This window comes from Hibiscus syriacus, unplaced genomic scaffold (assembly GCF_006381635.1).
Source record: "Hibiscus syriacus cultivar Baekdansim isolate YM2019G1 unplaced genomic scaffold, ASM638163v2 tig00013680_pilon, whole genome shotgun sequence".
Taxonomy (NCBI): Eukaryota; Viridiplantae; Streptophyta; class Magnoliopsida; order Malvales; family Malvaceae; genus Hibiscus; species Hibiscus syriacus.
In genome coordinates this window covers 573,224-596,458 of record NW_024062306.1, presented here as the reverse complement: position 1 = coordinate 596,458, position 23,235 = coordinate 573,224, and the positions used below count along the sequence as shown (strand labels likewise).

The following is a 23,235-nucleotide window of genomic DNA, read 5'->3' as shown; positions in this document are numbered from 1 at the left end:
TTAAAAAAAAGTGAAAATATCCAAAATTATAATAAGGTTTACAACTATCATCGTAAACTAAATACATAATTTGGACATTTTCCTATAATATTGAAACTAGCAACTTTAGATCATACAAGGATCCATACATGGAAAAGGTGAAAAAACTAACCAAAACACTCGAACAAAAAATAGATACGAGCAAATCTGATTGCATCAACAAATAAACCACAAAAAGAGATTAAGCTATTAAAATACCACCGAGTATCGAGAACCACAAATCAGAGCCAAACATTATGAGAAACTATCCACAAACACAAAATTTCATATCCAAATTCAATTTGAGGGTCCATAGTCGGAAAATCAACATGATTACAAATAAACGTCATCTTGATCAGTCGTGGTATAGTCAAATCCAACCCTGTAAACATAACACAAAAAGAATGACCAAACGACCGAAAAAAAAGATGAAAAACGTATCATAAAGACATAGAAAAACATGTCGCAAAGGTCGCACGACCTCTTAACATTACACCACTGAATCCTCAATCCTTTGCTTGATGTGCAGTGACAATACCAATATCCACTAATCGTTGTTTCTAGATACGGTTGTCGGTTGACATCTATTCTAATTCGTCGATATGAGAAGCAAATTATTGTGTGGAGGAATCAATATCTCGACATAAGCCAAGAGGCAGATCTTGTGTGTCATAAAGACATAGAAAAACATACCGCAAAGGCATAATTATTCTTTCTAAAAAACTAAAAAAGAAACAAATAGAAAAGAGAACCGATAGTCGGCAACCAACATCAAGATCAGTGCGACCGTCGGTTAAACAAAATCAAAGAAAAAAATTGATATGATTTATAGAAAACAATACAAACTCTAAAGAAAAAAAATGAGGGGAAGGGGGAGAGCGGAGAGCTGCTAGGGTTTTCCAAGCATTATGTGTAAGTAATTAAATATATGCGTTAAGATCCATTCACATAGTGTTAAATTTTTTAAGTTTTACATATTTTTAGGATCACTAAATGAACGAAAATTGAAGATTGTGATTATCTCATTTTTTTCCAGTGAATATCTTCTCATTTTCTATTGTTAATCTCAATCGTTTATTTTCACTTATCTGACGATCTTAAAAACATATAAAATTAAAAAGGTTACATTCTTTCGGGAAAAACCATGGGTAAAAGAAGAGAATTTTACTAATATGAATGAAGAAGAGTACAAGAGGAATCGGAGAAGGAAAACTTGATGTCTAGTCCTAGCCCTTAGTATTTATTTATAGGTATAGATACTTGATTACAAAGGAAACTTATAAAGTTGAAATCTACTTAGAGTAAGTTTTCTACATAAAAGAAAAATAAGCTTTCTAATTTTAGACAAATTATGTTTCTTACTTTCCCTAATTATTAATTAGTTTGCACCACATTGAATATGAGTCAAAATCTAACAGTTACATATGTGGACTAATAACTAGCATGGCAAAAACGTTAGCATAAACATATTGAGAGAATGATAGGAAATCATCTTGCATATAAAAAGAAGATAAAGTCTTTGAGCTTCAAGTACAAAAAAGTCACCTTTCCATTACCAAGGAGTAAATGTACTTAACAACTTCAAAAAAAATCTAACGCAATAACATGAAGAGTACTATAAACCCCAAAAGATCAACAATTGTATCAAATCAAGGGCAAAACCAATTAGCAATTAATAGAATAATTTGCTCCATAAGCAAAATAGTCATTTTCTAAAATTGACTACTTGATAAGCAAAATAAAGTAGCTTCATTGATAAGAAAAATAGAGAAGTTTTTTAAAATTGATTACTTGATTCAAATTATCTTAAAGACGATAGCAATGAACACAATATAAAGGTCAATCAAGATTCTTGAAGCTTAAATGTCGTGAACATTTTTAAATTACGAAAATGCCTCTTCGATTTGTAATGCAAAAAAATCACATGTTAGATATATCAATATTAATAGTAAACGATACTCTTGTTGTAGTGATCAAATATTGACAATAAACTGTATCAAATAAAAGATTAATCTTTGAACTAATGTAATGCTCACATAAAATACCTTAAAATTGTATCAATCTCGCTCATCAATCATGACTAGACCCATCAATGGTCACATATACACACACAACCAAATGACATAGATCAATCATGGAGTATAACATGGAAATTACATGCAATGTGAGCTAAACATGTCTATTTCCAACTAGTCCTCTTTAACCATTAGTGAAATTAAATTTTACCAAAATCGAGCATGGAGAAACCAAAACAAACTTTATTTATGTAGAAAATAACTTTAAAACAAATATCCTTAAACTGAAGTAACTTAAATTGTGTCGATAACAAACGAACAATAAAATTATAAACTCCCACTAAAACTGAATTGTCTTAAATGATATTACACCCACATGAGTTGTAACACCCAAATCCGAAGACTCGAGTGTCACACAGAATCATTGAAGTAACTCATCGTTTTTTTTCTTTTGAAACCATATTCACTTACAAAATGGTGGCCCAAATTTAAAAACTCGATAAATAAAATAAATAGTTAAAATAATACAAGTTGACTTGTTTAAAATCATGACCTATACATGCCCATTAAGTCATCATCTTTGTACTCTGGTACTCCACTGAGACTCCTTCGATGATATCTTTACCTCATTGCACTCCACGTAACCTATAACCTACAAACGAAAACATATTTTGAACATTGAGCTTGCAAGGCTCACGCCACACAATATCTCTACTGTACTGCATGCATTCATATCATAAGCACACTAATAAGTATAGTCATAGAAGCATTACTACTAAATCATAAATGCTACCAAACCATCTATCCAAAGTACAACACTATCGCAATGTTATGAGTCTCATGCTTCCCTTAGTTCATAACTAAAGGTCTCACCATGAGTATACATATATTGGATCTCTAACCAAGCCTCTGGTATCAATACTACAACCCTTGATGTCAATACTAAGAGACTAATATCGATACCAGGTCATCTAATATCGATATCATCACAAAATATAAAATTTAAATATGAATTTTTTATTAAATTAAATTTTATTCGAATTTGGTTGTCTACAATATCAAATATTTAATTTTTTTCAAGGCTTAAATGGTGCCCCTGAACTATACCATTTATATCGAGTTATCTCTTAAAGTATTTTTCGGGACGTTTTGCCCCTTAAAGTTTAAATTGTTACCTCATTTGTCTCAAACCATTAACTCCGTTGAAAAATACGTGGGTAAATTATAGTCACTCAACTATTTATGCAGTTATGTTTTGGTAACCAAACTATTTTTTTAAAGCATCACTAAACTTAAGTTTTTGTTCCATTTTGATCACCTAATTCAATTTGATTTATTTTAAATTTTTTAATATATAAAATTTCATTTATGTCTCATTTTTTTATTCGAAACATAAATTTAATTTATAATAATAAATAATATTATAACATAAATAATAAACAACATACTAAGTTGTCCGTACTTGAAATTTTAATATAATAAATATTTATTCATATGTGTTTTGTAAAATTTAAATCTCGTATTTTGAATATTCGATAGATTTCAATTTACGTGACCAAATCGGAATAAAAACTTAAATTTAGTGATGATTTTGAGAAAAAATAATTCGGTGACCAAAACATAATCACATGAATAGTTGAATGACTAACTATGTAATTTATTCATATATTTTTTAATGAAATTAATGGTTTAAGAAGATTAGGTAACGATTTAAACTTCATATAATAAAACATCCTGAAAAATACTTTAAAAGATAACTCAATACAAATGATATAGTGTATAAGCAATCATACGTTTAAGCTTTTTTTCAAATCAGATAATAATTTTAAAAATCTAAATTTATAAAATTTAAAATATGATAATATCTTTTATCCGAAAATGAATAACCCTACTTAACACACAACACACACACACATATATATATATATATATATATATATATATATATATATATATATATATAGTAGGGGCAACCTTGACTTTTCATAAAATAGAAAAGTAGTACCCTAAAATCAAAATATTCTGTAGAACATGATCACTCCGCCGTTAACACGCTAAGCTAACACCTTCGTTGAATTCAAATCCCTATATATATCACACAAAAGAAACAAGCCCCAAATTCGAACGTTGTAAAAGAAACAAAGGGAAAGGAAACCTACAATACAAAACAAAACAAAACGATGTCGTGTTCCGTTGCCGTATCTAACTCTCCGGTGTTTTCTCCGTCGTCGTCTATCTTCTGTAACAAAACGTCGATCCTCTCTCCGTCAGCGGAAGCTCGGAATTTAACGTTGACTCACCTCAAACCTTCGTCTTCTTCAGCTTCTCCGTCTGCTTCTTCGCCTTTCAGGCTCCGGCTTCAAAAGCCACCGCCTTTGTCTTTGCTGTCTTCTTCTGATGTTGGTTCATCAGCGCCATCGCCTTCCTCGAGTTCCGATTCGACTGCAGGCCTGGGACCGGGATCGGTTTCAACGATCTTGAAGAGGAAGAGACCGGCGAGGCTGGATATACCGGTTGCCACGCCGGGTATGTGTTTGGGGATTCCGGCGATGCTGTGTGAAGCCGGGAGAGAGTTGAAGAGCGAGGGAGATGGTTATTCAGTTTATTGTAAAAGAGGGAGGAGAGAAGCAATGGAAGATAGGTTCTCAGCTTCTGTTGAACTCCAAGGAGATTCCAAACAGGTATAGCATTTTTTCTAAGAATTGTAGAACAAGGAAATGTTGAAGTAATGAAAAAGAACAGTGGTAATTATAGGTTTAAATTCTGATTCAAACTCGGAAATTCGATCTAATTAACATCAATCTAAAATGGTCCAACTTAATTTGATCCAAACTGTGCCAAAACAAACACATCTGTTTTTTTTCTTTTAACATAAGAAGTGACGTCTGAATTTGAACTGAAATGGATGATTTGGCATCAAAATTTGAATTTGATTTAGAATGAATTTCTTAAATTGGTGGGAGTCATGGTTTTAATTATAATTGCAGGCATTCTTTGGTGTTTTTGATGGCCATGGAGGTGCTAAAGCTTCAGAATTTGCAGCCCAGAAATTGGAGAAGAACATTTTAGATGAAGTTGTTAGAATTAAAGACGAAACCGCTGTAAAGGAAGCTGTTAAACAAGGTTATTTAAAAACTGATGCCGAGTTTTTTAAGGAAGATGCCGTTGGTGGTACATGCTGTGTGACAGCTTTGATCCGAAACAGAAACCTTGTTGTATCTAATGCCGGTGATTGCCGTGCTGTTTTGAGCAGAGGTGGTGCAGCCGAAGCTCTCACCTCCGACCACCGACCTTCGAGGGAGGACGAAAAGAACAGAATTCGGAATTCGGTAAGCAATTTCACGATAAAACAATGTCCCCATGCCAGCAAACTTGATCGAACCGTGACTGATATGTGAATTTGTTCTTTTAGGGTGGCTATGTGGATTTATGCCGTGGTATTTGGAGAATCCATGGTTCTCTGGCTGTCTCCAGAGGGATTGGAGATCATCACCTTAAACCGTGGGTGATCGCCGAGCCGGAGACAAAGATCATTAGCATCGAACCTGAGTGCGAGTTCCTAATATTAGCCTCGGACGGCCTATGGGACAAGGTTAGTAATCAAGAGGCAGTTGACATCGCTCGCCCTTCATGTATAGCCATCGATAAACCAAATCCATTGTCTGCTTGTAAGAAACTCGTCGACCTTTCCGTTTCGCGAGGATCGTCCGATGATATCAGTGTGATGCTCATTCAGTTGGGGCACTATGTTTGATAGTCTTAATACAACTCATGGGATTGGCAGCGTAACATAATAGAATTATTCATTTAGAACTAATTGTTGGAGGTGTTTATGAGACAAGTAGGGTTTAGTCTGTTTATTGACCATTCATTGTGGGGATTTTTCATAATTCCCAGTCGCGTATATATATATTTAACATTCATTAACACTTGGAAATGTAAACCAGGATGTTCTTTGTAGAAATAACTATCAAATGCCGTCTCATTGTTTATATATTACTCTTCTTTTTAAAAAAATGGATATATAAATTTATTTTTTTCTACTCCTCTTAACATGCACTACACTAATTTTTAAGTATTGTTTTTAAAAAATAATTTGAAAGTGATGTGAAAGAACTACTTTAAAAAGTAATTTTGAAAAGTGTAATTTAAAATTTAATTGTTTTGAATTGCTGTTAAAAATTATTTTAAAAAGATAAAATGTCTATTTTAAATATTATATTGTAAATTGTAAATATAGTATTTGAGGATAAAAATATAATTTCACACAAAAATGATTTTCCACAGTAAAAATTAGAAAATTGAGTTTATAAGGTTAGGTTAAAAATCACTTTTGCAACCATGATTTTAAATCAATTTTTGGATGTTTAGCATTCTCCTCTTAGTACATCCACCCTTAGAGATAGACATGGGTTGGGTCGGATCGGGTTTTCGATCAAACTGATTTGATCCGAAATTATACATTTTCCATCCGAATCTGACACGACCCGAAAAATATACAGCCACCACCCAACTTGAATTCGACCCGAATTCAACCCGACTTTTTGAGATAATAAAATTTGGTTGTGAACAGCAGGAAACGAAACAGAGTTAAAATGTTGATGCATTGCACGTTAGAGTGTCGACCAGCCGAGTACTGCGTTTGCTTCTTTGTCTCGTTGTTTTACGACCAAATTTCGGCAACAAGCCCCCGCTGTTTTCCTGCCTTTTTCTAACACACTTGGACGGCTATTTGTCTCCACAGTAACAAATACCTGGCATTGCCTTCATTGCTACCTGCTAAGTGCAGTAAATTTTCAGAGTACTCAACTCTTTAAATTTATAAAATTTTGAATTATTTGAGATCATAGTTAAAACAAGAAGAGATGAAATTAAAATGATTGGAGGATTAAAGAGGATAAGCTCGAATTGTAATCCAACAATTAAAGTGAAAAAAATAGGTGTTGGTTAGTAATTGTAGAAGAAAAATTGAAGATTTGGATAAGCGTGAGGTGCGCAAACAATAATGCGATAGACACGAAGACTGTTGCTTTTATAACTTGAGCGGAAGGGAATGTGTCGTGTGATTTATAACAGTAAAGAGAAAATGCAATCCCAACACAACACTCCAAAGCTTAGCTATGGTGTTCAGTGTTTTGCCTTTGGAGCAAAGGAGCTTTCCAATGCAAACACGACAACATCCCAACAAGCTCACTTGGCCATAATATCCACCCACAAAGGCTCTATTATTTGCCACCCAGCTGGCTTTTCTTTTATATGTATAAAAGAAGGCTTCAAATTGACTAAACCCATCCAAGATTTTCAGTTTAAATGGACAATAATTTATCTCTTTTCGTTTTCCTTTCCCTTTAGGTAAGTGAATTCTTGTAGCTTATCCGATCCAATACCAGTGGAATATTTGTGTGATATCATATAAATTTGTCAAAAGGCATGGTCTATTCTTGAAATAGAATCAACATATAGTTTGAAAAAGGCAAAATTGGTAAAACGATACGTACCCGCAATTTGGACCGTCATTATCTACTCACAACTCCTGAACCTAGCCAAATATCAGTACAAACATCATTTTTACCCCCATTCCACTCGACCCTTAATTAATCAACCAGCTAATTGGTTATTTAGTATTTAATAAAGTCAGGTGGAGCACGTCAACAGACTTGTACTCGCAAAAAAGACAGAGACAAGCATCGAGTTGGGGATCTATCTCTTAACCAACACCCTCAATTTTCTTTTATTGTTGCGACGTGTACCTGCCAGTTTCTGCCACGGTATCTGATCGTTAGGTTTTAATTGAAACAGCACTCTCGAACCCATACCTTTGAATCTAGTGGACGTGTTTTTTTGGTTTTGGCCACCCAACTTCAACTTGCCACCTTCATATATTATATTCCCACGTTCTTCACAGCCACATGAAAATTTATCAATCATCTTCTCAGTTCCGTCTATATATATATATGTATGTGTACACACATACACATTATTAATAGATTAAAAATATTTTAAATATATATTATTTTATACTCATTTTCTAATAATAAAAAATTAATATTAATTTTTAAAATGACCACCGCACGTTAAAATTAGAAAACACCATGCCACTAATCAAAAGCAAGTAAAAGAGGCCTGAGTCATGATCCTCCAACTAAATGAACGGCTTAGATCAACTACAATTGGCAAAAGGATAAGGATAAAACCCAGAATCATCCTCCACTATCCATTTTACGTCAAAACACATGCCCAGTTCCTTACTCAAACAAAATAAAATAATCAAACCGTTTTCCGGTTTATCCATCTGTAAATTCCACGTAGGCCTCAAATATCATTATAAAAATATTTATCTCACCCGTATTTAAATACCAACGTTTGGGACATCAAAAAACATACGCCAACGAGAACATAAAAAAAAAACTCGAGTTTCATAGATGGAGAAACAGAGCAATACACAGAAAACTTCATGGACAAGAGGGGGGTTTATAGGCAAAGGCTCCTTCGGTACCGTAAGTTTGGCAGTCAACGAAACCAACGGTGCCGTTTTCGCTGTCAAGTCCGTCGATTTAGCAACGTCTCTTCCCAACCAGTTGGAGTCTTTAGAGAACGAAATTAGGATCCTCCGTTCACTCTCCTCTCCTTACGTGGTTAAGTATCTCGGCGATGACGTCAATCCTTCGAATTCCTCCCGGAATCTTCACTTGGAGTACATGCCAGGCGGCACCGTTTCTTACGAAGCGAATGTTAAACGCCGGTTGGCTGACGTGGACGAAAGTACCCTGCGGTGGCACACGCGGTGCTTGGTTTCGGCTTTGAAGTACGTGCACGGTGAAGGCATTGTGCACTGTGATGTGAAAGGGAGAAATGTTTTGCTTGACTCGGATTCCACTTCCGTTAAGCTCGCGGATTTCGGCTCGGCGATTGCGATTAAAAAGGAAAGCGACGGAGAAATTCCTAAGCATTTTATCACGCCACGTGGAAGCCCTCTATGGATGGCGCCGGAGGTGATTCGCGGCGAGTATCAAGGGCCGGAGTGTGATGTTTGGTCTTTGGGATGCACCGTCATCGAGATGATCACAGGGAAGCCAGCTTGGGAAGATCACGGTTTCGACTCACTATGTCGAATTGCTAACTCGGATGAATTGCCCGAGTTACCGACTCAGCTATCTGAACTCGGCAAGGATTTCGTGGACAAGTGTCTGAGAAGGGACCCGAATCAAAGGTGGAGCTGCGATCAACTGCTGCAGCATCCATTCGTAGCATCGGCTTCGCCACCCAAAATGATCCGCGAATCATCTCCGCGTTGCGTGATCGATTTCCCGAGCTCGGATTTCGACGAAAACACGGAGAATTTTGAATCGTCGGCGAGGGAGAGGATTGGTAAATTAGCCGAGGAAGGAGGGGTAGTTTGGGAATCGGATGGCTGGGCCACTGTAAGGAGTTACGCTATTGAATCACGTGTGAATTGCGAGGAAGCAACAAGTGAGGAATATCCGGATTCGATGAGGACACGTTTGGAAATGTCCAATTGTTTCGCAACCGGTATTAGCAATAGCAGCAATTCAGTGGACTGCCAGTTCGGTGACATCGAGCGTGTGGGAGAGGTAAAATCGTCATTTGATGATCTACGGTGTGGTGGGTGGAGGTGCGAGTGGTTGACTAATCCGAGCTGTGGGTATGGGTCACAAAAGGTTGCGTTTGCGATGCCGGTCAAGGAATGGTTGAGATTCAACAGACTCTGTAATTTTTTATTACATTTAATATTATTGGGAAATTTTTATTCACTAATTCTATTATTTACTCAAAAAAAATTCCATGCCAAATCGACCATTCTTTTTCGCAATTCCATAATTTACCAGTCATTACAGGAATATTCTCCGACTTCCCATTCCAAAACATTCTGGATTTTGACAGAAATTTAAGGCATGCTCATAGGCCACTAACGTCAGTAATGACATCTATCTGTTCAACAGCTCAAAGGGTAGTTATTCAACTTGGTTTAAACTTTAATCAAATAATATATATAAAAAAAAAGGAACTGAGATGAAAGAATACATAAAACCCATTTGTTTAAACATATTCCTAAACATTCTGATTTTTTTAAACTCTTTTAAAAATATCAAATCATTAAACCGCAATCTCTAAAAAATTGTCATTTTTTGAACTTTGTTCTCTTATTGTTTTGCCGACCATTGTTACGTGTTTAGAGAATTAATGTACACACAATTTGTATAGAAGAGTAGTTTCTTTTAAGGTACAATTATAATATAATGTTTAATTTTACATATGTCCAAGTCCATGGGACTGAAAATCCTTTATTGACGGCTTCTTTGGCGATTGAGAAGACACATAAAAGATGGAATCTCAAGTTGGTGTGTGGGATATAACCACCAACTCCATTATTTTATTTTTTAATTGCACCTATTCTTATCCATTAAGATATGCTTGGTTGATAAGAAACAATTCTAATGAGATTTAAATAAGAAAGAAAATCCACCCTCCAGTTATGCTTAGACGAAGGAGAATCTTCTTTTTAACACAATTTTGTTGTGGAGTTGGGATGTTTCCTCTTCACGACATGGAGATTTTCAAATATGTTGGTTTGGAATTTGGATTCACATTGTCGTTTGAAGCTTCCCACGAATTTGCTTTGCATGTATATCATATTTCCTTTGTCTCTTCAGAGTGTGTTGGCAGAAGATTATTGATGTGTGAGCAAACAACATGGAAATTTGCAATATGAAATGCCAACTAAGGATGTCAGATTCCTTCATAGGATTCGAAGCTTCCCACCAATTTCCTTTGCATGGAAGGTCCAACACAGCATAATTTCTGGGAAACTAGGTCTATATTTCCTTTATTCACTCGCATCAAGTGATTTCGGCGGTTAAAAAATATAATATTCTCTCTATAGATCTTAAGTTCGAGTAACTGTATTTACAGGGTGTGTTCGTTGTCAATAGTTAAGAAAAATTCTAAATAATTACTCCTTTATAATCAGCTCATACTAAAAAAAAAACTCTTCCTTCCGCGTTCCATTTCGTACATTCATCGAGCTTAGTCCCACGGCAATCTCTAGGGACCACCGGAAAATATTGATTATATCCTAATAATGTTAAATAAAATCTAAAATAATTAATTATTTGGTCAAATGATGTTTGACCCAAAAACAAATATTAAACTGATCCGCCAATGGGCTCAACAAAGGAGTAAAACACTCAACAGGGTATAACTACATTATAGGCCATGGGCCCCAAATCAAGGAAAGGCCCACAAAATAGACAATTGATAAATAAAAGGCTAAATATAAAAAATGCCTAAATTATAGGCCTAAGGCCTTTGAGTATATTGTAAAAAAAATCTTTGAGTAACGTTGGAAGTCGATATGTCAAGATATATCAATAAACGATCACAATGACATGCACAATCGTAGTGATAAATCGAACACGATCTTACATTTCTTTATCACGAAAATAATGATTTTGGAAGGAATTTCCTAAAGTGACGTTTGGTTGGCATGAATCCCTTGGAATTAGAGGGAATTGGAATCCAATTCCACCACTTTCCCATGTTTTGTTCAAATTTTCCAAGGGAATTGAAATCCCTCATGGTTTCAACTTTCTATCAAATGAGAGAAAGTGAATTCCATCCATTCTATGATGGAATTCAATTCCCTTGTTGGAGGAAATTGAAATTTGACCATACTACCCCCCATAAATCTTTTGGTAACTTATTCATAAGGAATTGAAATTTGACCATACTACCCCCATAAATCTTTTGGTAACTTATTCATATATTGAATAAAAATATTTTTTATTATTTCGGGTCGGGTCGGGTAAAACTTTATTTTGGTCGGGTCGGGTCGGGTCGGGTTCGGGTTTAGGGTGAAAAATACCCGACCCGACCCAAAAATATATAATTTTATCTTATATATTTAGGAAAATTTACAATAATACCCCTCTATATATATTTTTTCCCAAATAAGTCTGTTTTTATTGAATAAAAATATTTTTTTTATTATTTCGGGTCGGTCGGTTTCTAATTCATATATTCGGGTCGGGTGAAACTTTATTTTGGTCCGGTCGGGTCTCGGATGGAGATTCCCTTGTTCTCGGGTCTGGTTGGGTGGACCAAAAACCCGACCTATGGCCATCCCTAATTGGGATGATTTTAACTTATGATGTTTATTAGCATGATTTTTATAATTTATTGAAATGAATAATCAATCAATAAAATTAAAAATTAATTTTTTTAAATTTTTATAATATTTTGCTACATGTAATTTATAAAACAAACTAAAATTAAGCAAAAAAAAAAGAAGGGCAATCGTGTCATTTTACATTACTGAAATCAAATTCATCTAACATGTCTGCGAACCAAACAAAATATGGAATTGGATTCCAATTCAATTTTCTGCCAACCAAACAGAATATGGAATTGGATTCCAATTCCTGACAGATTCCAATTCCTTCACAGATCTCAATTTCTTCACAGATTTCAATTCCCTCATAAATATTCCAGCGAACCAAACGCCACCTTAGTTTTTTCCTATTCTAAAGTTCTAAACTTGTGTGTAAGAAGTATCTCAACTGACCTATTTATAAAGGAGAGGAAATGAATCAGAATGTATTAATCTTTTGACGAAGAGTTAAAACCTTTCACGAAAAGAATAGTTAAAAAGCTAATAAGTATAATTAAATGATGTAACTTTAAATAAAAATAAGTTTATTTAGCAAGTGACATTACTTATTATAACAAGTCTATTCACCAAATGGCATGACTTATTATAAATAACGTTAATTTTTTTCAATTATAATAAAAAATTAATTGACTAAATATGCATTGAAACAATTAAAAATCTAGTATTTGATCAATTCGTGACTCGGATATGTCGTGTTTGTGCACCAATTCTTTCATGTTATCAACGTGAATAGTGTTCACGTTCTTTCCAATGACGATACGATTGAAAGTGTTTTGGAAATATGTCCGATGTTCACTTTTAATCCATTTGTTATAAAAATAAATGGATAAAGTACATTATTAGTCATTTAATTATTAACGTGTTTTATTTAATAATTGTATTATAAAAAAATTCAATTTCATTAGCAATATTTTGAATTGAGTTTGTTTTGATCATATTTTGTTAAATTATTAACTGAAAGAATTAATGATATTATCCTTTTAAATAATATAATATATATTTTTCAAAATTTATTTTATAATATACAAATACAGAAACAATATTTTCCATAATTATATCAAAAAAATATTCTTCCTAAATTAAATTCTAGCCAAAAACTTCATTTTCTAAAAAAAAACCATTGTATCAAAACCCTAGAATGCATATTTTTTGCATCCCTGTTTAGATAGAGGTTCATGGTTTTATAAAAAGATGTATTTTTTTAGTTAGGCCCGTTTGGTAATGATTTCTAAAATTACTTTTAGGGTGTGTTTGTTTGGCTGTAATCGGTTTTCTGTAAATTGAATTTTGGAAAATGAATTACTGAAATTTGAATTTTGGAAAATGAATTACATTTATGGAAAACGTCTTCTGGAAAATGTTTTCTGTAAAATGAAATACATTTTTTTGAAAAACATCTGGAAAACGTTTTACGATGTTTGAAAGATGTTGTTTAAACATTTTTTCCACTAGTTGTTAAGTTTTTTAAAAATTATTTATTACAAATATTAAATACAATAAATAATATTATTTATCATAAAACTTAATATTATTATTTTTAAAATATTAAATAATTTATTTATTATTAAATATTATTTTTATAATTTTATTAATAAAAATATTAATATTGGTATATTTTATAAAAATATTATAAATTATATTAATTATTTATTAAAGTAATAGTGTTATATTATATTTTAAAAATATTAAGTAGTATATTTTAAATATCTTTATTAAAATATTATTAGATTATTATATTAATATTAAATATATAAATAATATTATTCATTATTAATAATTTAATAATATTATTTCTATGAAATTAATAAATAATATAAATTTTATTAATAATTTATTATATATTATTAAAATAAAAATATTATATTATATTATATTATTATAAATATTAATAAATATATTTTAAATAGTTTAATAATTAATATTTTGATTAAAATGATATTAAAATATTTTATTAATATTAAATTCATAAAATAAAATTATTTTGAGTATTTATTTTTTGAAGTGAAAAGTTCGAAAAATGACTTACGGAAAATCAGACCGTAAGTCATTTTCCAGAAAACACAAAGGAAATTTTGTTGACCAAAAAAATGTTTTACGTTGACCAATTAGTTTTCCTCCAACCAAACACTGGAAAACATTTTCCGGAAAACGAATTACGTGAAACAAACACGGGAAAACATTTTTCGGAAAACGAATTACGTAAAATAAACACGGGATTTCGAAAAAAATCAATTCCGTAATTAGTTTTCCGCCAAACAAACAGACCCATAGTTAAAAAATTTGTTTTAACCGCAAAATCATTGTCAAACGAGTAAATAATGAAAAAAAACGGTGAAAACGATAGTTTCAAATCAACCACAAAAGCTAGGATTTCTAGCTTTTTTATTTTTCACTTTGCATTTAGAAGCAATTTATAATTTTACCTTTACTAATGCATGGACTCCACTCAATTATATGTTTATTATTTATTTTAATAATTTAATACTAACATCCTTAAAAAAATAATTTATTACTTAATAATCTATTTTAATGACTTAAAATTAAATAAAATTCATGGTTTATATATTAAAATATTAATAATAAGTTATTATAAAATATATTTTTATTATAATTATATTTTTTATTTGTAACTTTTAAAAATATTTTTTTTAAACTCACTTTTATAATCAATTTCAAACCGTTAATTTTAAATTATACTTTTGTACAACACTTTTAAAAAATTGTTTCTACATCACTTTTAAAAATAAATTTTCAAAAGCTATACCATACTGGCATTTAGTTTACCATATTATACGATAAACAATGATTTAAAACAATTTGGGTATTTTAAAACTTATAACAAAAGATACATTATGATTATTAAAGCCTAAAATAATTTTTTAATAAATAAATCCTAAAGACGTAGTAAGAAATTAGTGGTTAATAAATAAATTAGACATAAATATATACCAAAACCCTAGCTATCAATGAATATCGAAATATACATGCAAATATCATACTCATACAATTAACTATAGTAAATTTTATAGGATTTTATTAAATATGTAAGTAATAATTATGGCACTGAAAAATTATATATATATATATATATATATATATATATCAACTAACATATCTAAAAATAAAACATATTTGTTGTTCAAAAAATAAATAAAACATATTTAATGATATCTAGATGCTTAAAAAAACACCTATCCAAAGCCTCTGCCTTTTTCCTGTAAGTTTTTCCCTACTCTTTTGGGTCTTTTACGCAGCGATTCAATTACCATTTTGAAATGATTTTCTGGGTTTTGGAAATTGAGTGTCCTCGATCAGATGTTTTAGATTTTTGCTGTCATTTTCAAGATATTAGGATGTAGAAACTCATCGCATTTTATTAGTTATTTAATATTACCATAATCACAAGCATTTGATTCAATAATTCATATGTTTATCTTCATATGCTTTCGTTCAAAATGTAATCAGTTATGCAGGTTGAATACACTTGGAATTTTACGACTCATATCTGCACTATGTCTCTGAACACAGGTTTTTGTTCTTGATTCTGATAAACTCGCTACCACCTTAAACATGGCGAAATCTTCGGTAAGGAACTAAGCCCTTAAGCACTGTGATAGGAATTAATAAATAATCTTGTTATGTGTTCTCTTTTTAGGCTCAGCTAACTAGAAGTATGAGGAGATTAGAGTCCAAAAAGCCACATTCATGGTGGTGGGATAGCCACATCTGCCCCAAGAACTCAAAATGGCTTGCAGAAAATCTTGAGGGTAAGCAAATATAAGTTTGTCTTCTCTGAAATTTTAGAAGTTCGCCCTCGAGCATAAAATTCTGTGTCCGTTCCTGGCTAGAATGGTTAGAAAATGAGTTTTCTCCATGTTTCCGAGTTGGTGCTTTCTTTTCTTTCTTGCATATGCATAAAGAGCTAAATGTTCTAATGGTGACGATGATCTTCCTATCAGTAAAATGATGATGTTGTTTATGTTTTTCAAGATGCAATTGTTAATACACGATAAAGGGCGTGGTAGTATAATATTAGCAATCTAATGCTTTCCCGTACCCTCATACAGGAGTTTGTTTCTGAATTAATTTGAATTGCTTCCTATGTCAAACAAGAGAAAATAACAGTAAGATTGGTGACTACAGAAATGGATCGTAGAGTAAAAAAGATGCTGAAGCTGATAGAAGAAGATGCAGACTCCTTTGCAAAAAAGGCTGAGATGTATTATAAGAAGAGGCCGGAACTCATAGCTCAAGTTGAAGAGTTCTACCGCATGTATCGTTCTTTGGCCGAGCGTTATGATCATCTGACGGGGGAGTTGACGAAGAATATACCGTCAGACATTCAGTCTCAGGGTTCTGGCATCTCTGAAATTGGCTCTGATCTTCCCCCTAGATGTCCCTCCCCGGATCTAAGGCCGAGTCGTCCTGAATCTGGCCTACGTGCTGCTGGTGAGAACAACTCTGATGTGTACCCGAAAGGAGATAAGTCATCTTCTTCAACAGATTCTGAACCGGAATCTGATGATTACTCAGTTTTATCAGGGAATGAGGGTGATCAAGGGGTGAGTGGGAAAATGGCTGAACTGGAGATTGATCTCAATGAAATGAAAGAGAAGCTACGGATGCTAGAAGAAGGGAGCATTGAAAGGGGAGCAAAGAATGATAATTCGGATCTTCTTGCTAGAATTATTGAGTACGAAGAAAAAATGAAAATTGGTAATGAACGAATACAGCTTTCTGAAGAGAAAATCACTTCGTTGAAGATTGAGCTCCAGAAATACAAACAACTCGGAACAACTGGCTCAGAATCATGGATAGAAGAAAGTGTGAAGATGGACAAAGAAAATGAACATGTAGTTAGCAAGACGCAGGCATTGCTGGAAGAAAATGCTAGTTTGAAGCTTGAGAAGAAAGATCTGCAGGGTCATCTCGATTTGACTCGAAGGGAAATTGTGGAGCTGAAACTGGAGCTTGCTAAGAGAAGCAATTACATTAAAGTTCTAAATGAAGGTCTTGAGACTTCAAAATCAGAGAGAAATGCGCTTAAGAGCGAGATGTATTCACTCAAGGCTAGTGTTAGTTCCAGGGAAGTTCGGATTGTTCAAATGGGCATGCACCTTCACCAATTACATATGGAACATGTGAAGCTAATTGCTAAAGCTGAAGCATCTCAAAAATCGGAGGAGGAATTGGTATCCAAAGTTAAGGAACTAGAGGGTGAGATCAAGAGGCAAAGAATCACAATACTCGACGGAGCGGAAGAGAAACGAGAAGCTATAAGGCAGCTTTGCTTCACCCTCGAGCACTACAGAAACGGGTATCATACGCTCCGGCAAGCATTTATCGGTAATAACAGAGTTCCGGTTTTAACAACATGAATAATATGCAATGCTATAATGAAAAGGATTTGAAGTTTGTTCATATTTTGGTGTATATTTGATGTTTGAACAGTTTTCCCAGTGATCTTATCAGAGTCCCCACTCTCAACATATCAGTTAAATCACCATCATAAGTAATAAGAGGGATTGATGCTGCAATGGTTTCTGTTTATATCTTGCATTTAAAGAACCCTGTGTATATTTAGGGTATCCGTTAAAGCTGGGTCACCCTTAATTTAGACCCCCCCAATTATGAGGTCCTTTGAAATATATTAATCGCATGCCTCTGAAATATATATTAATCCCAAAGTCTCCTTAAAATCTTACACAAGAATAAAGAGATCATTAATCTGATTCAACCACCCTCGAAAGGTACAATAGAGAAAATAACATCAGTGACCGAAAATTCCTTATAATATACGATTTTGACCAATTTTTTTTCGAATTGCCAAAATGATCAACAAAATCGCAATGCGATCTCTAAATTGCAACGCGATCTCCAGTATCGCAAATCAGTTTCCAGATTCGCAACGCGATTTTGACTATTGCATTGCGATTTTCCAAATTCGCGTTGCGATTTTGTAAAATCGCAATGCGAATATGTAAATCGCAACGCGATTATGACTATCGCAACGCGATAATACATAATCGCAACGCGATAATACATAATCGCAACGCGATTCTGACTATCGCAACGCGATAATACATTATCGCAACGCGATAATACATAATCGCAATGCGATTCTGACTATTGCAACGTGATAATACATAATCGCTACGCGATTCTGAATATCGCAACGCGATAATACATAATCGCAACGCGATTCTGACTATCGCAACACTGAATTTTAAATTCGCAACAGGTTTTAGTTTCGCAACACAAATGTTTTGGGTATATAACTACGCAGCAGAAGCAACTCATAACCTAAATCCCTTAATCGCAACTCATTCCATCTCCATCTATCACTCTCTCCGGCGACATCCGTTCCTATATCCAACGACATCCTTCCCCATCCCGCAACATGTTTTAGTTTCGCAGCTCGTTTGTTTAGTAAATTAATTTACAATAATGAAATCATCTAATGTTGATCATGTTTGGATAGATTTGTGTTTTGGAGGGTCATGGGAGAATGTTCATGGTGTTTTACAATATATGCCTTTACCCATGAATCTTCAATTAAAACTGTCATTAAAAAAGTTAACTTATGAAACTCTAATGTTACGTGTTGCAAAGAAATTGAATTTAGAGCTCTTAAGTGGATTTAGGCTATCTTATTAGAGAAAAGGTAAAGTTTATTTGTTAATTGACAATGAAGATGTTGAACGATTCATTTCTTACATTAGTGTTTCGCAAGATAATGTTACATTGTATGTTGTTGAACCTAGAAGTAGTGAAGTTGAGTCAGTAGCGGGTAGTAATCAACTAAGTTTTTCAACCCCAGTTTATGGTGCTCAAAATTTAATGGTTCCACCACAATTTCATCACCAAGCAAATTTTGTTTCACCACATTTCCAATACCAAACACAATCTCAAAACCCACAACCTTTCCCTAATCCAAATCCAATCAACTTCAGCACTAAATTCCGGTTTTCATATTAACCAGTTAGACGATGATGAGCCAACAGAAAAAATTGTGAGTACTAGTCGGTATTCGAAATTTGATCTTGGTCAATACCCAAACTTTGATCTTGGTCAATACTCAGATTTTGATGATGTTTCAGAAGAAGAAACAGACCCTGCGTGTAATGATTTTGATATTGGTCAATACCCGAATTTTGATGATGAAACAGCCGCTGCCGAGGAAGATGTTGTTGATGATAATAAGGAGGAAGTTACGACTGTGAATGAACATGTTGAACATCCATTTTGCAATTCATATAACCCTAAAGAAGAAAAAGAAGAAGAAGAAATCCCCGAAAAAAGTCCCCGAAGAAAATGTCACGGGAGTATAACTGGAATATGCCAGAATTACTTCAGATACTGGAAGAAGAGTTGGTAAAAATAGCAGTTGATTGTTACACAAAAATTATTCGTATCAAGAAAGATGATTGTTTTAATACAAAGGAAGACTTAAAGATAGCTTTGTATACGAAATGTGTGGAAGATGGCTATCAACTAAAAGTTAACAAATCAAGCAAAGATCGTGTCGAAACATACATGTTCAAGAACCCAAGTTTTTCCTCACCATAGACAGGCAAACAAAAAGGTGTTGGGTGGTTTTCTGGCTGAGTTAATGTTTTTGAATGGCAGGGTATATCGGGGACATGAAATTATGACTAACATGAATGCTCGGTTCAAGATTAGTATCTCATATTCTCAAGCTTGGAGAGCCAAATGTTATGACTTGGAATTATTGAGGGGGTCGCCAAGATCGTTTGCCCAACTGCCACTTATTGTCACAATTTAAATTGAGGGGGAAAATCCTGGATCGTTTGCCCAACTGCCTCTTATTGTCACAGATAAATGATTATATTTCTTGTGTATATGATTTTGTAGATTCGTTCGTTTATTACTTGCATGCGCCCAGTTATTATAGTTAACGTATCACATTTAAAAGGTCGATATCTTGGAGTAAACTTATTAGCAGTAGCCATGGATGCTAACAATGGGATACTGCCAATAGCTTATGGGGTTGGCAAATCTGAAACCTCTGATTCATGGACATGGTTTATGGGGCATCTTAGGGACTTCATAGGTCCTATTAGCAATCTGACAATCATATCCGATAGGGCAAACTCAATTGACAACGTTGTTAGAAGGTGTTTCCCATATGCTTTTCATGGACTTTGTGGTGTTCATTTGTATAGAAATCTAAAATCAAGGACTGCTGGTATAAAAAAATCATAATAGACATACTGGAAGGCTGTAAAAGCTATCGGGAAGTGGATTTTAATAGCATATAATTGTTTAAGACGTGTTTTGCCTCAGTGTGCTCAAACACTAGAAGATGTCAGGTTTGAAAGATGGTCAAGAGTACATCAACTTGGAGCAAGATATGGTTTTATGACGTCTAATAATGCAGAATCAATCAACGCTCTAAGTCGTCATTCCTGGAAATTACCCATTACTATGTTAATGGAGTTTTTTCAAGCCTCTATTCAACAGTGGTACTACAAGAAAAGAAACCATGCATGTATTATTTCTTTAAATTCGTAACTTATCATATATTTTACTAAGTATTATTTATTTAAATTTACAGGAACATTGGAACATCGTGTTACACCATGGACTGAAAAAAAGATAACGAAACGTGTTGTGAAGTCAACGTCATGGAGAGTTGAACCATGTTCAAACACTTTGTTTGAAGTACTGGATAATAACTTAAATGGGCTTGTCGATCTAAATGTAAAGACGTGTAGTTGTATGAAATGGCAAACATCTGGTTATCTGTGTGGCCATGTTATAAAAGTTGCTCTTCATCTATTCAAGCGCATACGCTATGGATTGCTACACTACAGAAGTATATCGACAGACTTATGCCGAGATTATCTACCCTATTCCACATCCTTCTGAGTGGGACATACCAGATGAGTTACAAAACAGTTTTGCCACCAGCCATTGATAGAAGGCTACCTGGCCGACCAAAAAGTCACGATCGTATACCGTCTAAGGGTGAAGAGAAGAAGAGATCGACATGTAGTCAGTGCAAGAAAAATGGTCATACAAGGTTGACATGTGGATCACCAGTGCCATCACAATCATCTTTTCCTCTACAAAAATATGGATCCTCATCAAAATCCAAAGCTCATATGGTGTCAAGAAAAAGGCAATCAAAATCGCAATCAAAATCAAAATCCCAATCACAACCGGCTTCACCTTTTGGGACTATTAACTTAGGTGATTTTTAAATGCAAACATTGTATTATGTGTATTTTATGTGTAAACTTTTAACATTTTCAGTTAGGCATGTATTAGTAACTTGAGTTTGAACATTGCTATGATCTGTTCAGTTGTTATCACTTATTACACATTCATTTGAATATCGCAAAGCGGATTTGACTATCGCAACTCAAAAATTGCAACGCGAATTTGACTATTGCAACACAAATATGACTATCGCAACACAAAAATCGCAACGCGAATTTGACTATCGCAACACGAATTTGACTATCGCAACGTGAATTTGATTATCGCAACGGGTATTTAACTATCGCAACGATAAAATAACAAAGCGTATTAGACTATCGCAACGCGAATTGACTTTCGCGTTGCGATTTTGGCTTTCGCATTGCGATTTTGAGTTTAGCGTTGCGAAAGTGTACCTTAAACAGGTCTTTTGCCTTCAATATGATGCAGATTGAAATCAACAAATCAACTTTTACATTTCAATCAATTAAACAAGCACAAATAAGAATTATTTACACATCAATATTAAACAAATCAACTTTTACAAACCAATTTTTACAAATCAATTAAACAAACAAAAAATGCTAATAATTCTTATTTTTTCCTCATCAATTAAACAAATCAGACTTTTAAGAATCAATTAAATAATAAAAAAAGTGTACCCCAGACAGTTGTTTATGCACCCATACATCAATTTCACGCAGCTCACTTCAGGATTAACCTGCAGAAACCAAACATTTGCTCAAACAACACTTTCTACACATCTAAAACCAACAAACAACAAATTATTATTGAATTCTAAGTACCTAACAACACTTACATTTGACTTACAAATTGTTTATGGACACTTTCATAACGCGGATGCAGGTAGACAGCGTCTCACATATATCGCTCTAGCTATAAAATGCCGAAACCACAAGCCTACTGCACCTCTATCTCTATCGGTGGGAGGTAGAAACTGACCACAATCCCCTCTAGCTTCCTGCATTTGTTGTGGCGCGGTCTCGCCTCTAATAACTGTAACATTGAACTTCTTTGGATTATTGTTTCCAGAATAAGTCCAATAATTAATCGCATCCAAGAATTTAGCCAAATTAGAGCTCCATCCCTTAATAATATCTCTCAAATCAGACAATGATATGTAATTTATCATGTTGTCATATACTATTGCCTTCAGGGATGGGAGCTGAAGCTCGACGAGAAGCCAATGGGTACGTTCCAAAACAGGGATAAACACCTGTAATCATAAGTAATAATTCAAATTACGCACTTATTTATGAACAACTTTAAAATATTTAAAAAAATAAATACTAACCTTATCAACCTCCCACCATGTAAGATAAAATTTAGCTTGTCCATTAGCCAACACATATGATTCCTGTCGTTGATTCTTCAAGTGAACTACGTGAAAAGACGTCGACATAATTGTATATCGCGTAATTTTTTTATTTTTCTTCAATTTCCTTACTATTAGAAGACGCGACACCCATGCATCAATATGCTGTTTTACAAAAAAATACATATATTAGTGAATTACATAAAATTTTAAAAAAATTAATCAAAATGAAATATAAGAAGAAATATAAGACTTACCCCCTATCGAAATAGCCTTTATCTTCAACCCCTAATAACACACCCCACCAAGACCGATCAATCAACAAATACATATCATCGTTGAGTTTGTATATGTCAGTGTAACACCCTTGGCTCCGCTCATGTAGATAAAAATCAACTGCGGTCTTAGCCCAAAGGGTATTATCCAGAATTGTTTCCAGTAGTTATTTCCTC

The 23,235-nt window shown here is 33.7% G+C and overlaps 3 protein-coding genes across 3 annotated transcripts; all 3 read left to right on the top strand.

Moving 5' to 3' along the window:
• Nucleotides 1–4,162: 4,162 nt before the first annotated feature.
• On the top strand, nt 4,163–6,007 carry LOC120206320 (probable protein phosphatase 2C 25). The gene is made up of 3 exons (XM_039206007.1): nt 4,163–4,714; nt 5,021–5,362; nt 5,446–6,007. The coding sequence occupies exons 1-3, from the start codon at nt 4,214–4,216 to the stop codon at nt 5,785–5,787; spliced, it is 1,185 nt and encodes a 394-aa protein (XP_039061938.1). The 5' UTR covers nt 4,163–4,213; the 3' UTR covers nt 5,788–6,007.
• A 2,415-nt stretch (nt 6,008–8,422) lies between these two features.
• On the top strand, nt 8,423–9,943 carry LOC120206292 (mitogen-activated protein kinase kinase kinase 18-like). The gene has a single exon (XM_039205989.1). It carries the CDS (start codon nt 8,456–8,458, stop codon nt 9,941–9,943), a length of 1,488 nt encoding a protein of 495 aa, XP_039061920.1. The 5' UTR covers nt 8,423–8,455.
• A 5,746-nt stretch (nt 9,944–15,689) lies between these two features.
• On the top strand, nt 15,690–17,623 carry LOC120206291 (protein NETWORKED 4B-like). Its single transcript, XM_039205988.1, has 4 exons — nt 15,690–15,695; nt 15,751–15,807; nt 15,878–15,989; nt 16,366–17,623. Exons 1-4 carry the CDS (start codon nt 15,690–15,692, stop codon nt 17,598–17,600), a joined length of 1,410 nt encoding a protein of 469 aa, XP_039061919.1. The 3' UTR covers nt 17,601–17,623.
• Nucleotides 17,624–23,235: the final 5,612 nt, after the last annotated feature.

What these genes read in the sequence shown, in the direction of transcription:
- LOC120206291 (XM_039205988.1), top strand. An exon ending in TAAACATGGCGAAATCTTCG is followed by an intron (nt 15,808 to 15,877) that starts GTAAGGAACTAA and finishes TTCTCTTTTTAG; the next exon opens with GCTCAGCTAACTAGAAGTAT. An exon ending in GCTTGCAGAAAATCTTGAGG is followed by an intron (nt 15,990 to 16,365) that starts GTAAGCAAATAT and finishes TGGTGACTACAG; the next exon opens with AAATGGATCGTAGAGTAAAA.
- LOC120206292 (XM_039205989.1), top strand. Translation starts at nt 8,456, where the DNA reads ATGGAGAAACAGAGCAATACACAGAAAACTTCATGGACAAGAGGGGGG.
- LOC120206320 (XM_039206007.1), top strand. Translation starts at nt 4,214, where the DNA reads ATGTCGTGTTCCGTTGCCGTATCTAACTCTCCGGTGTTTTCTCCGTCG. An exon ending in TCCAAGGAGATTCCAAACAG is followed by an intron (nt 4,715 to 5,020) that starts GTATAGCATTTT and finishes TTATAATTGCAG; the next exon opens with GCATTCTTTGGTGTTTTTGA. An exon ending in AGAACAGAATTCGGAATTCG is followed by an intron (nt 5,363 to 5,445) that starts GTAAGCAATTTC and finishes TTGTTCTTTTAG; the next exon opens with GGTGGCTATGTGGATTTATG.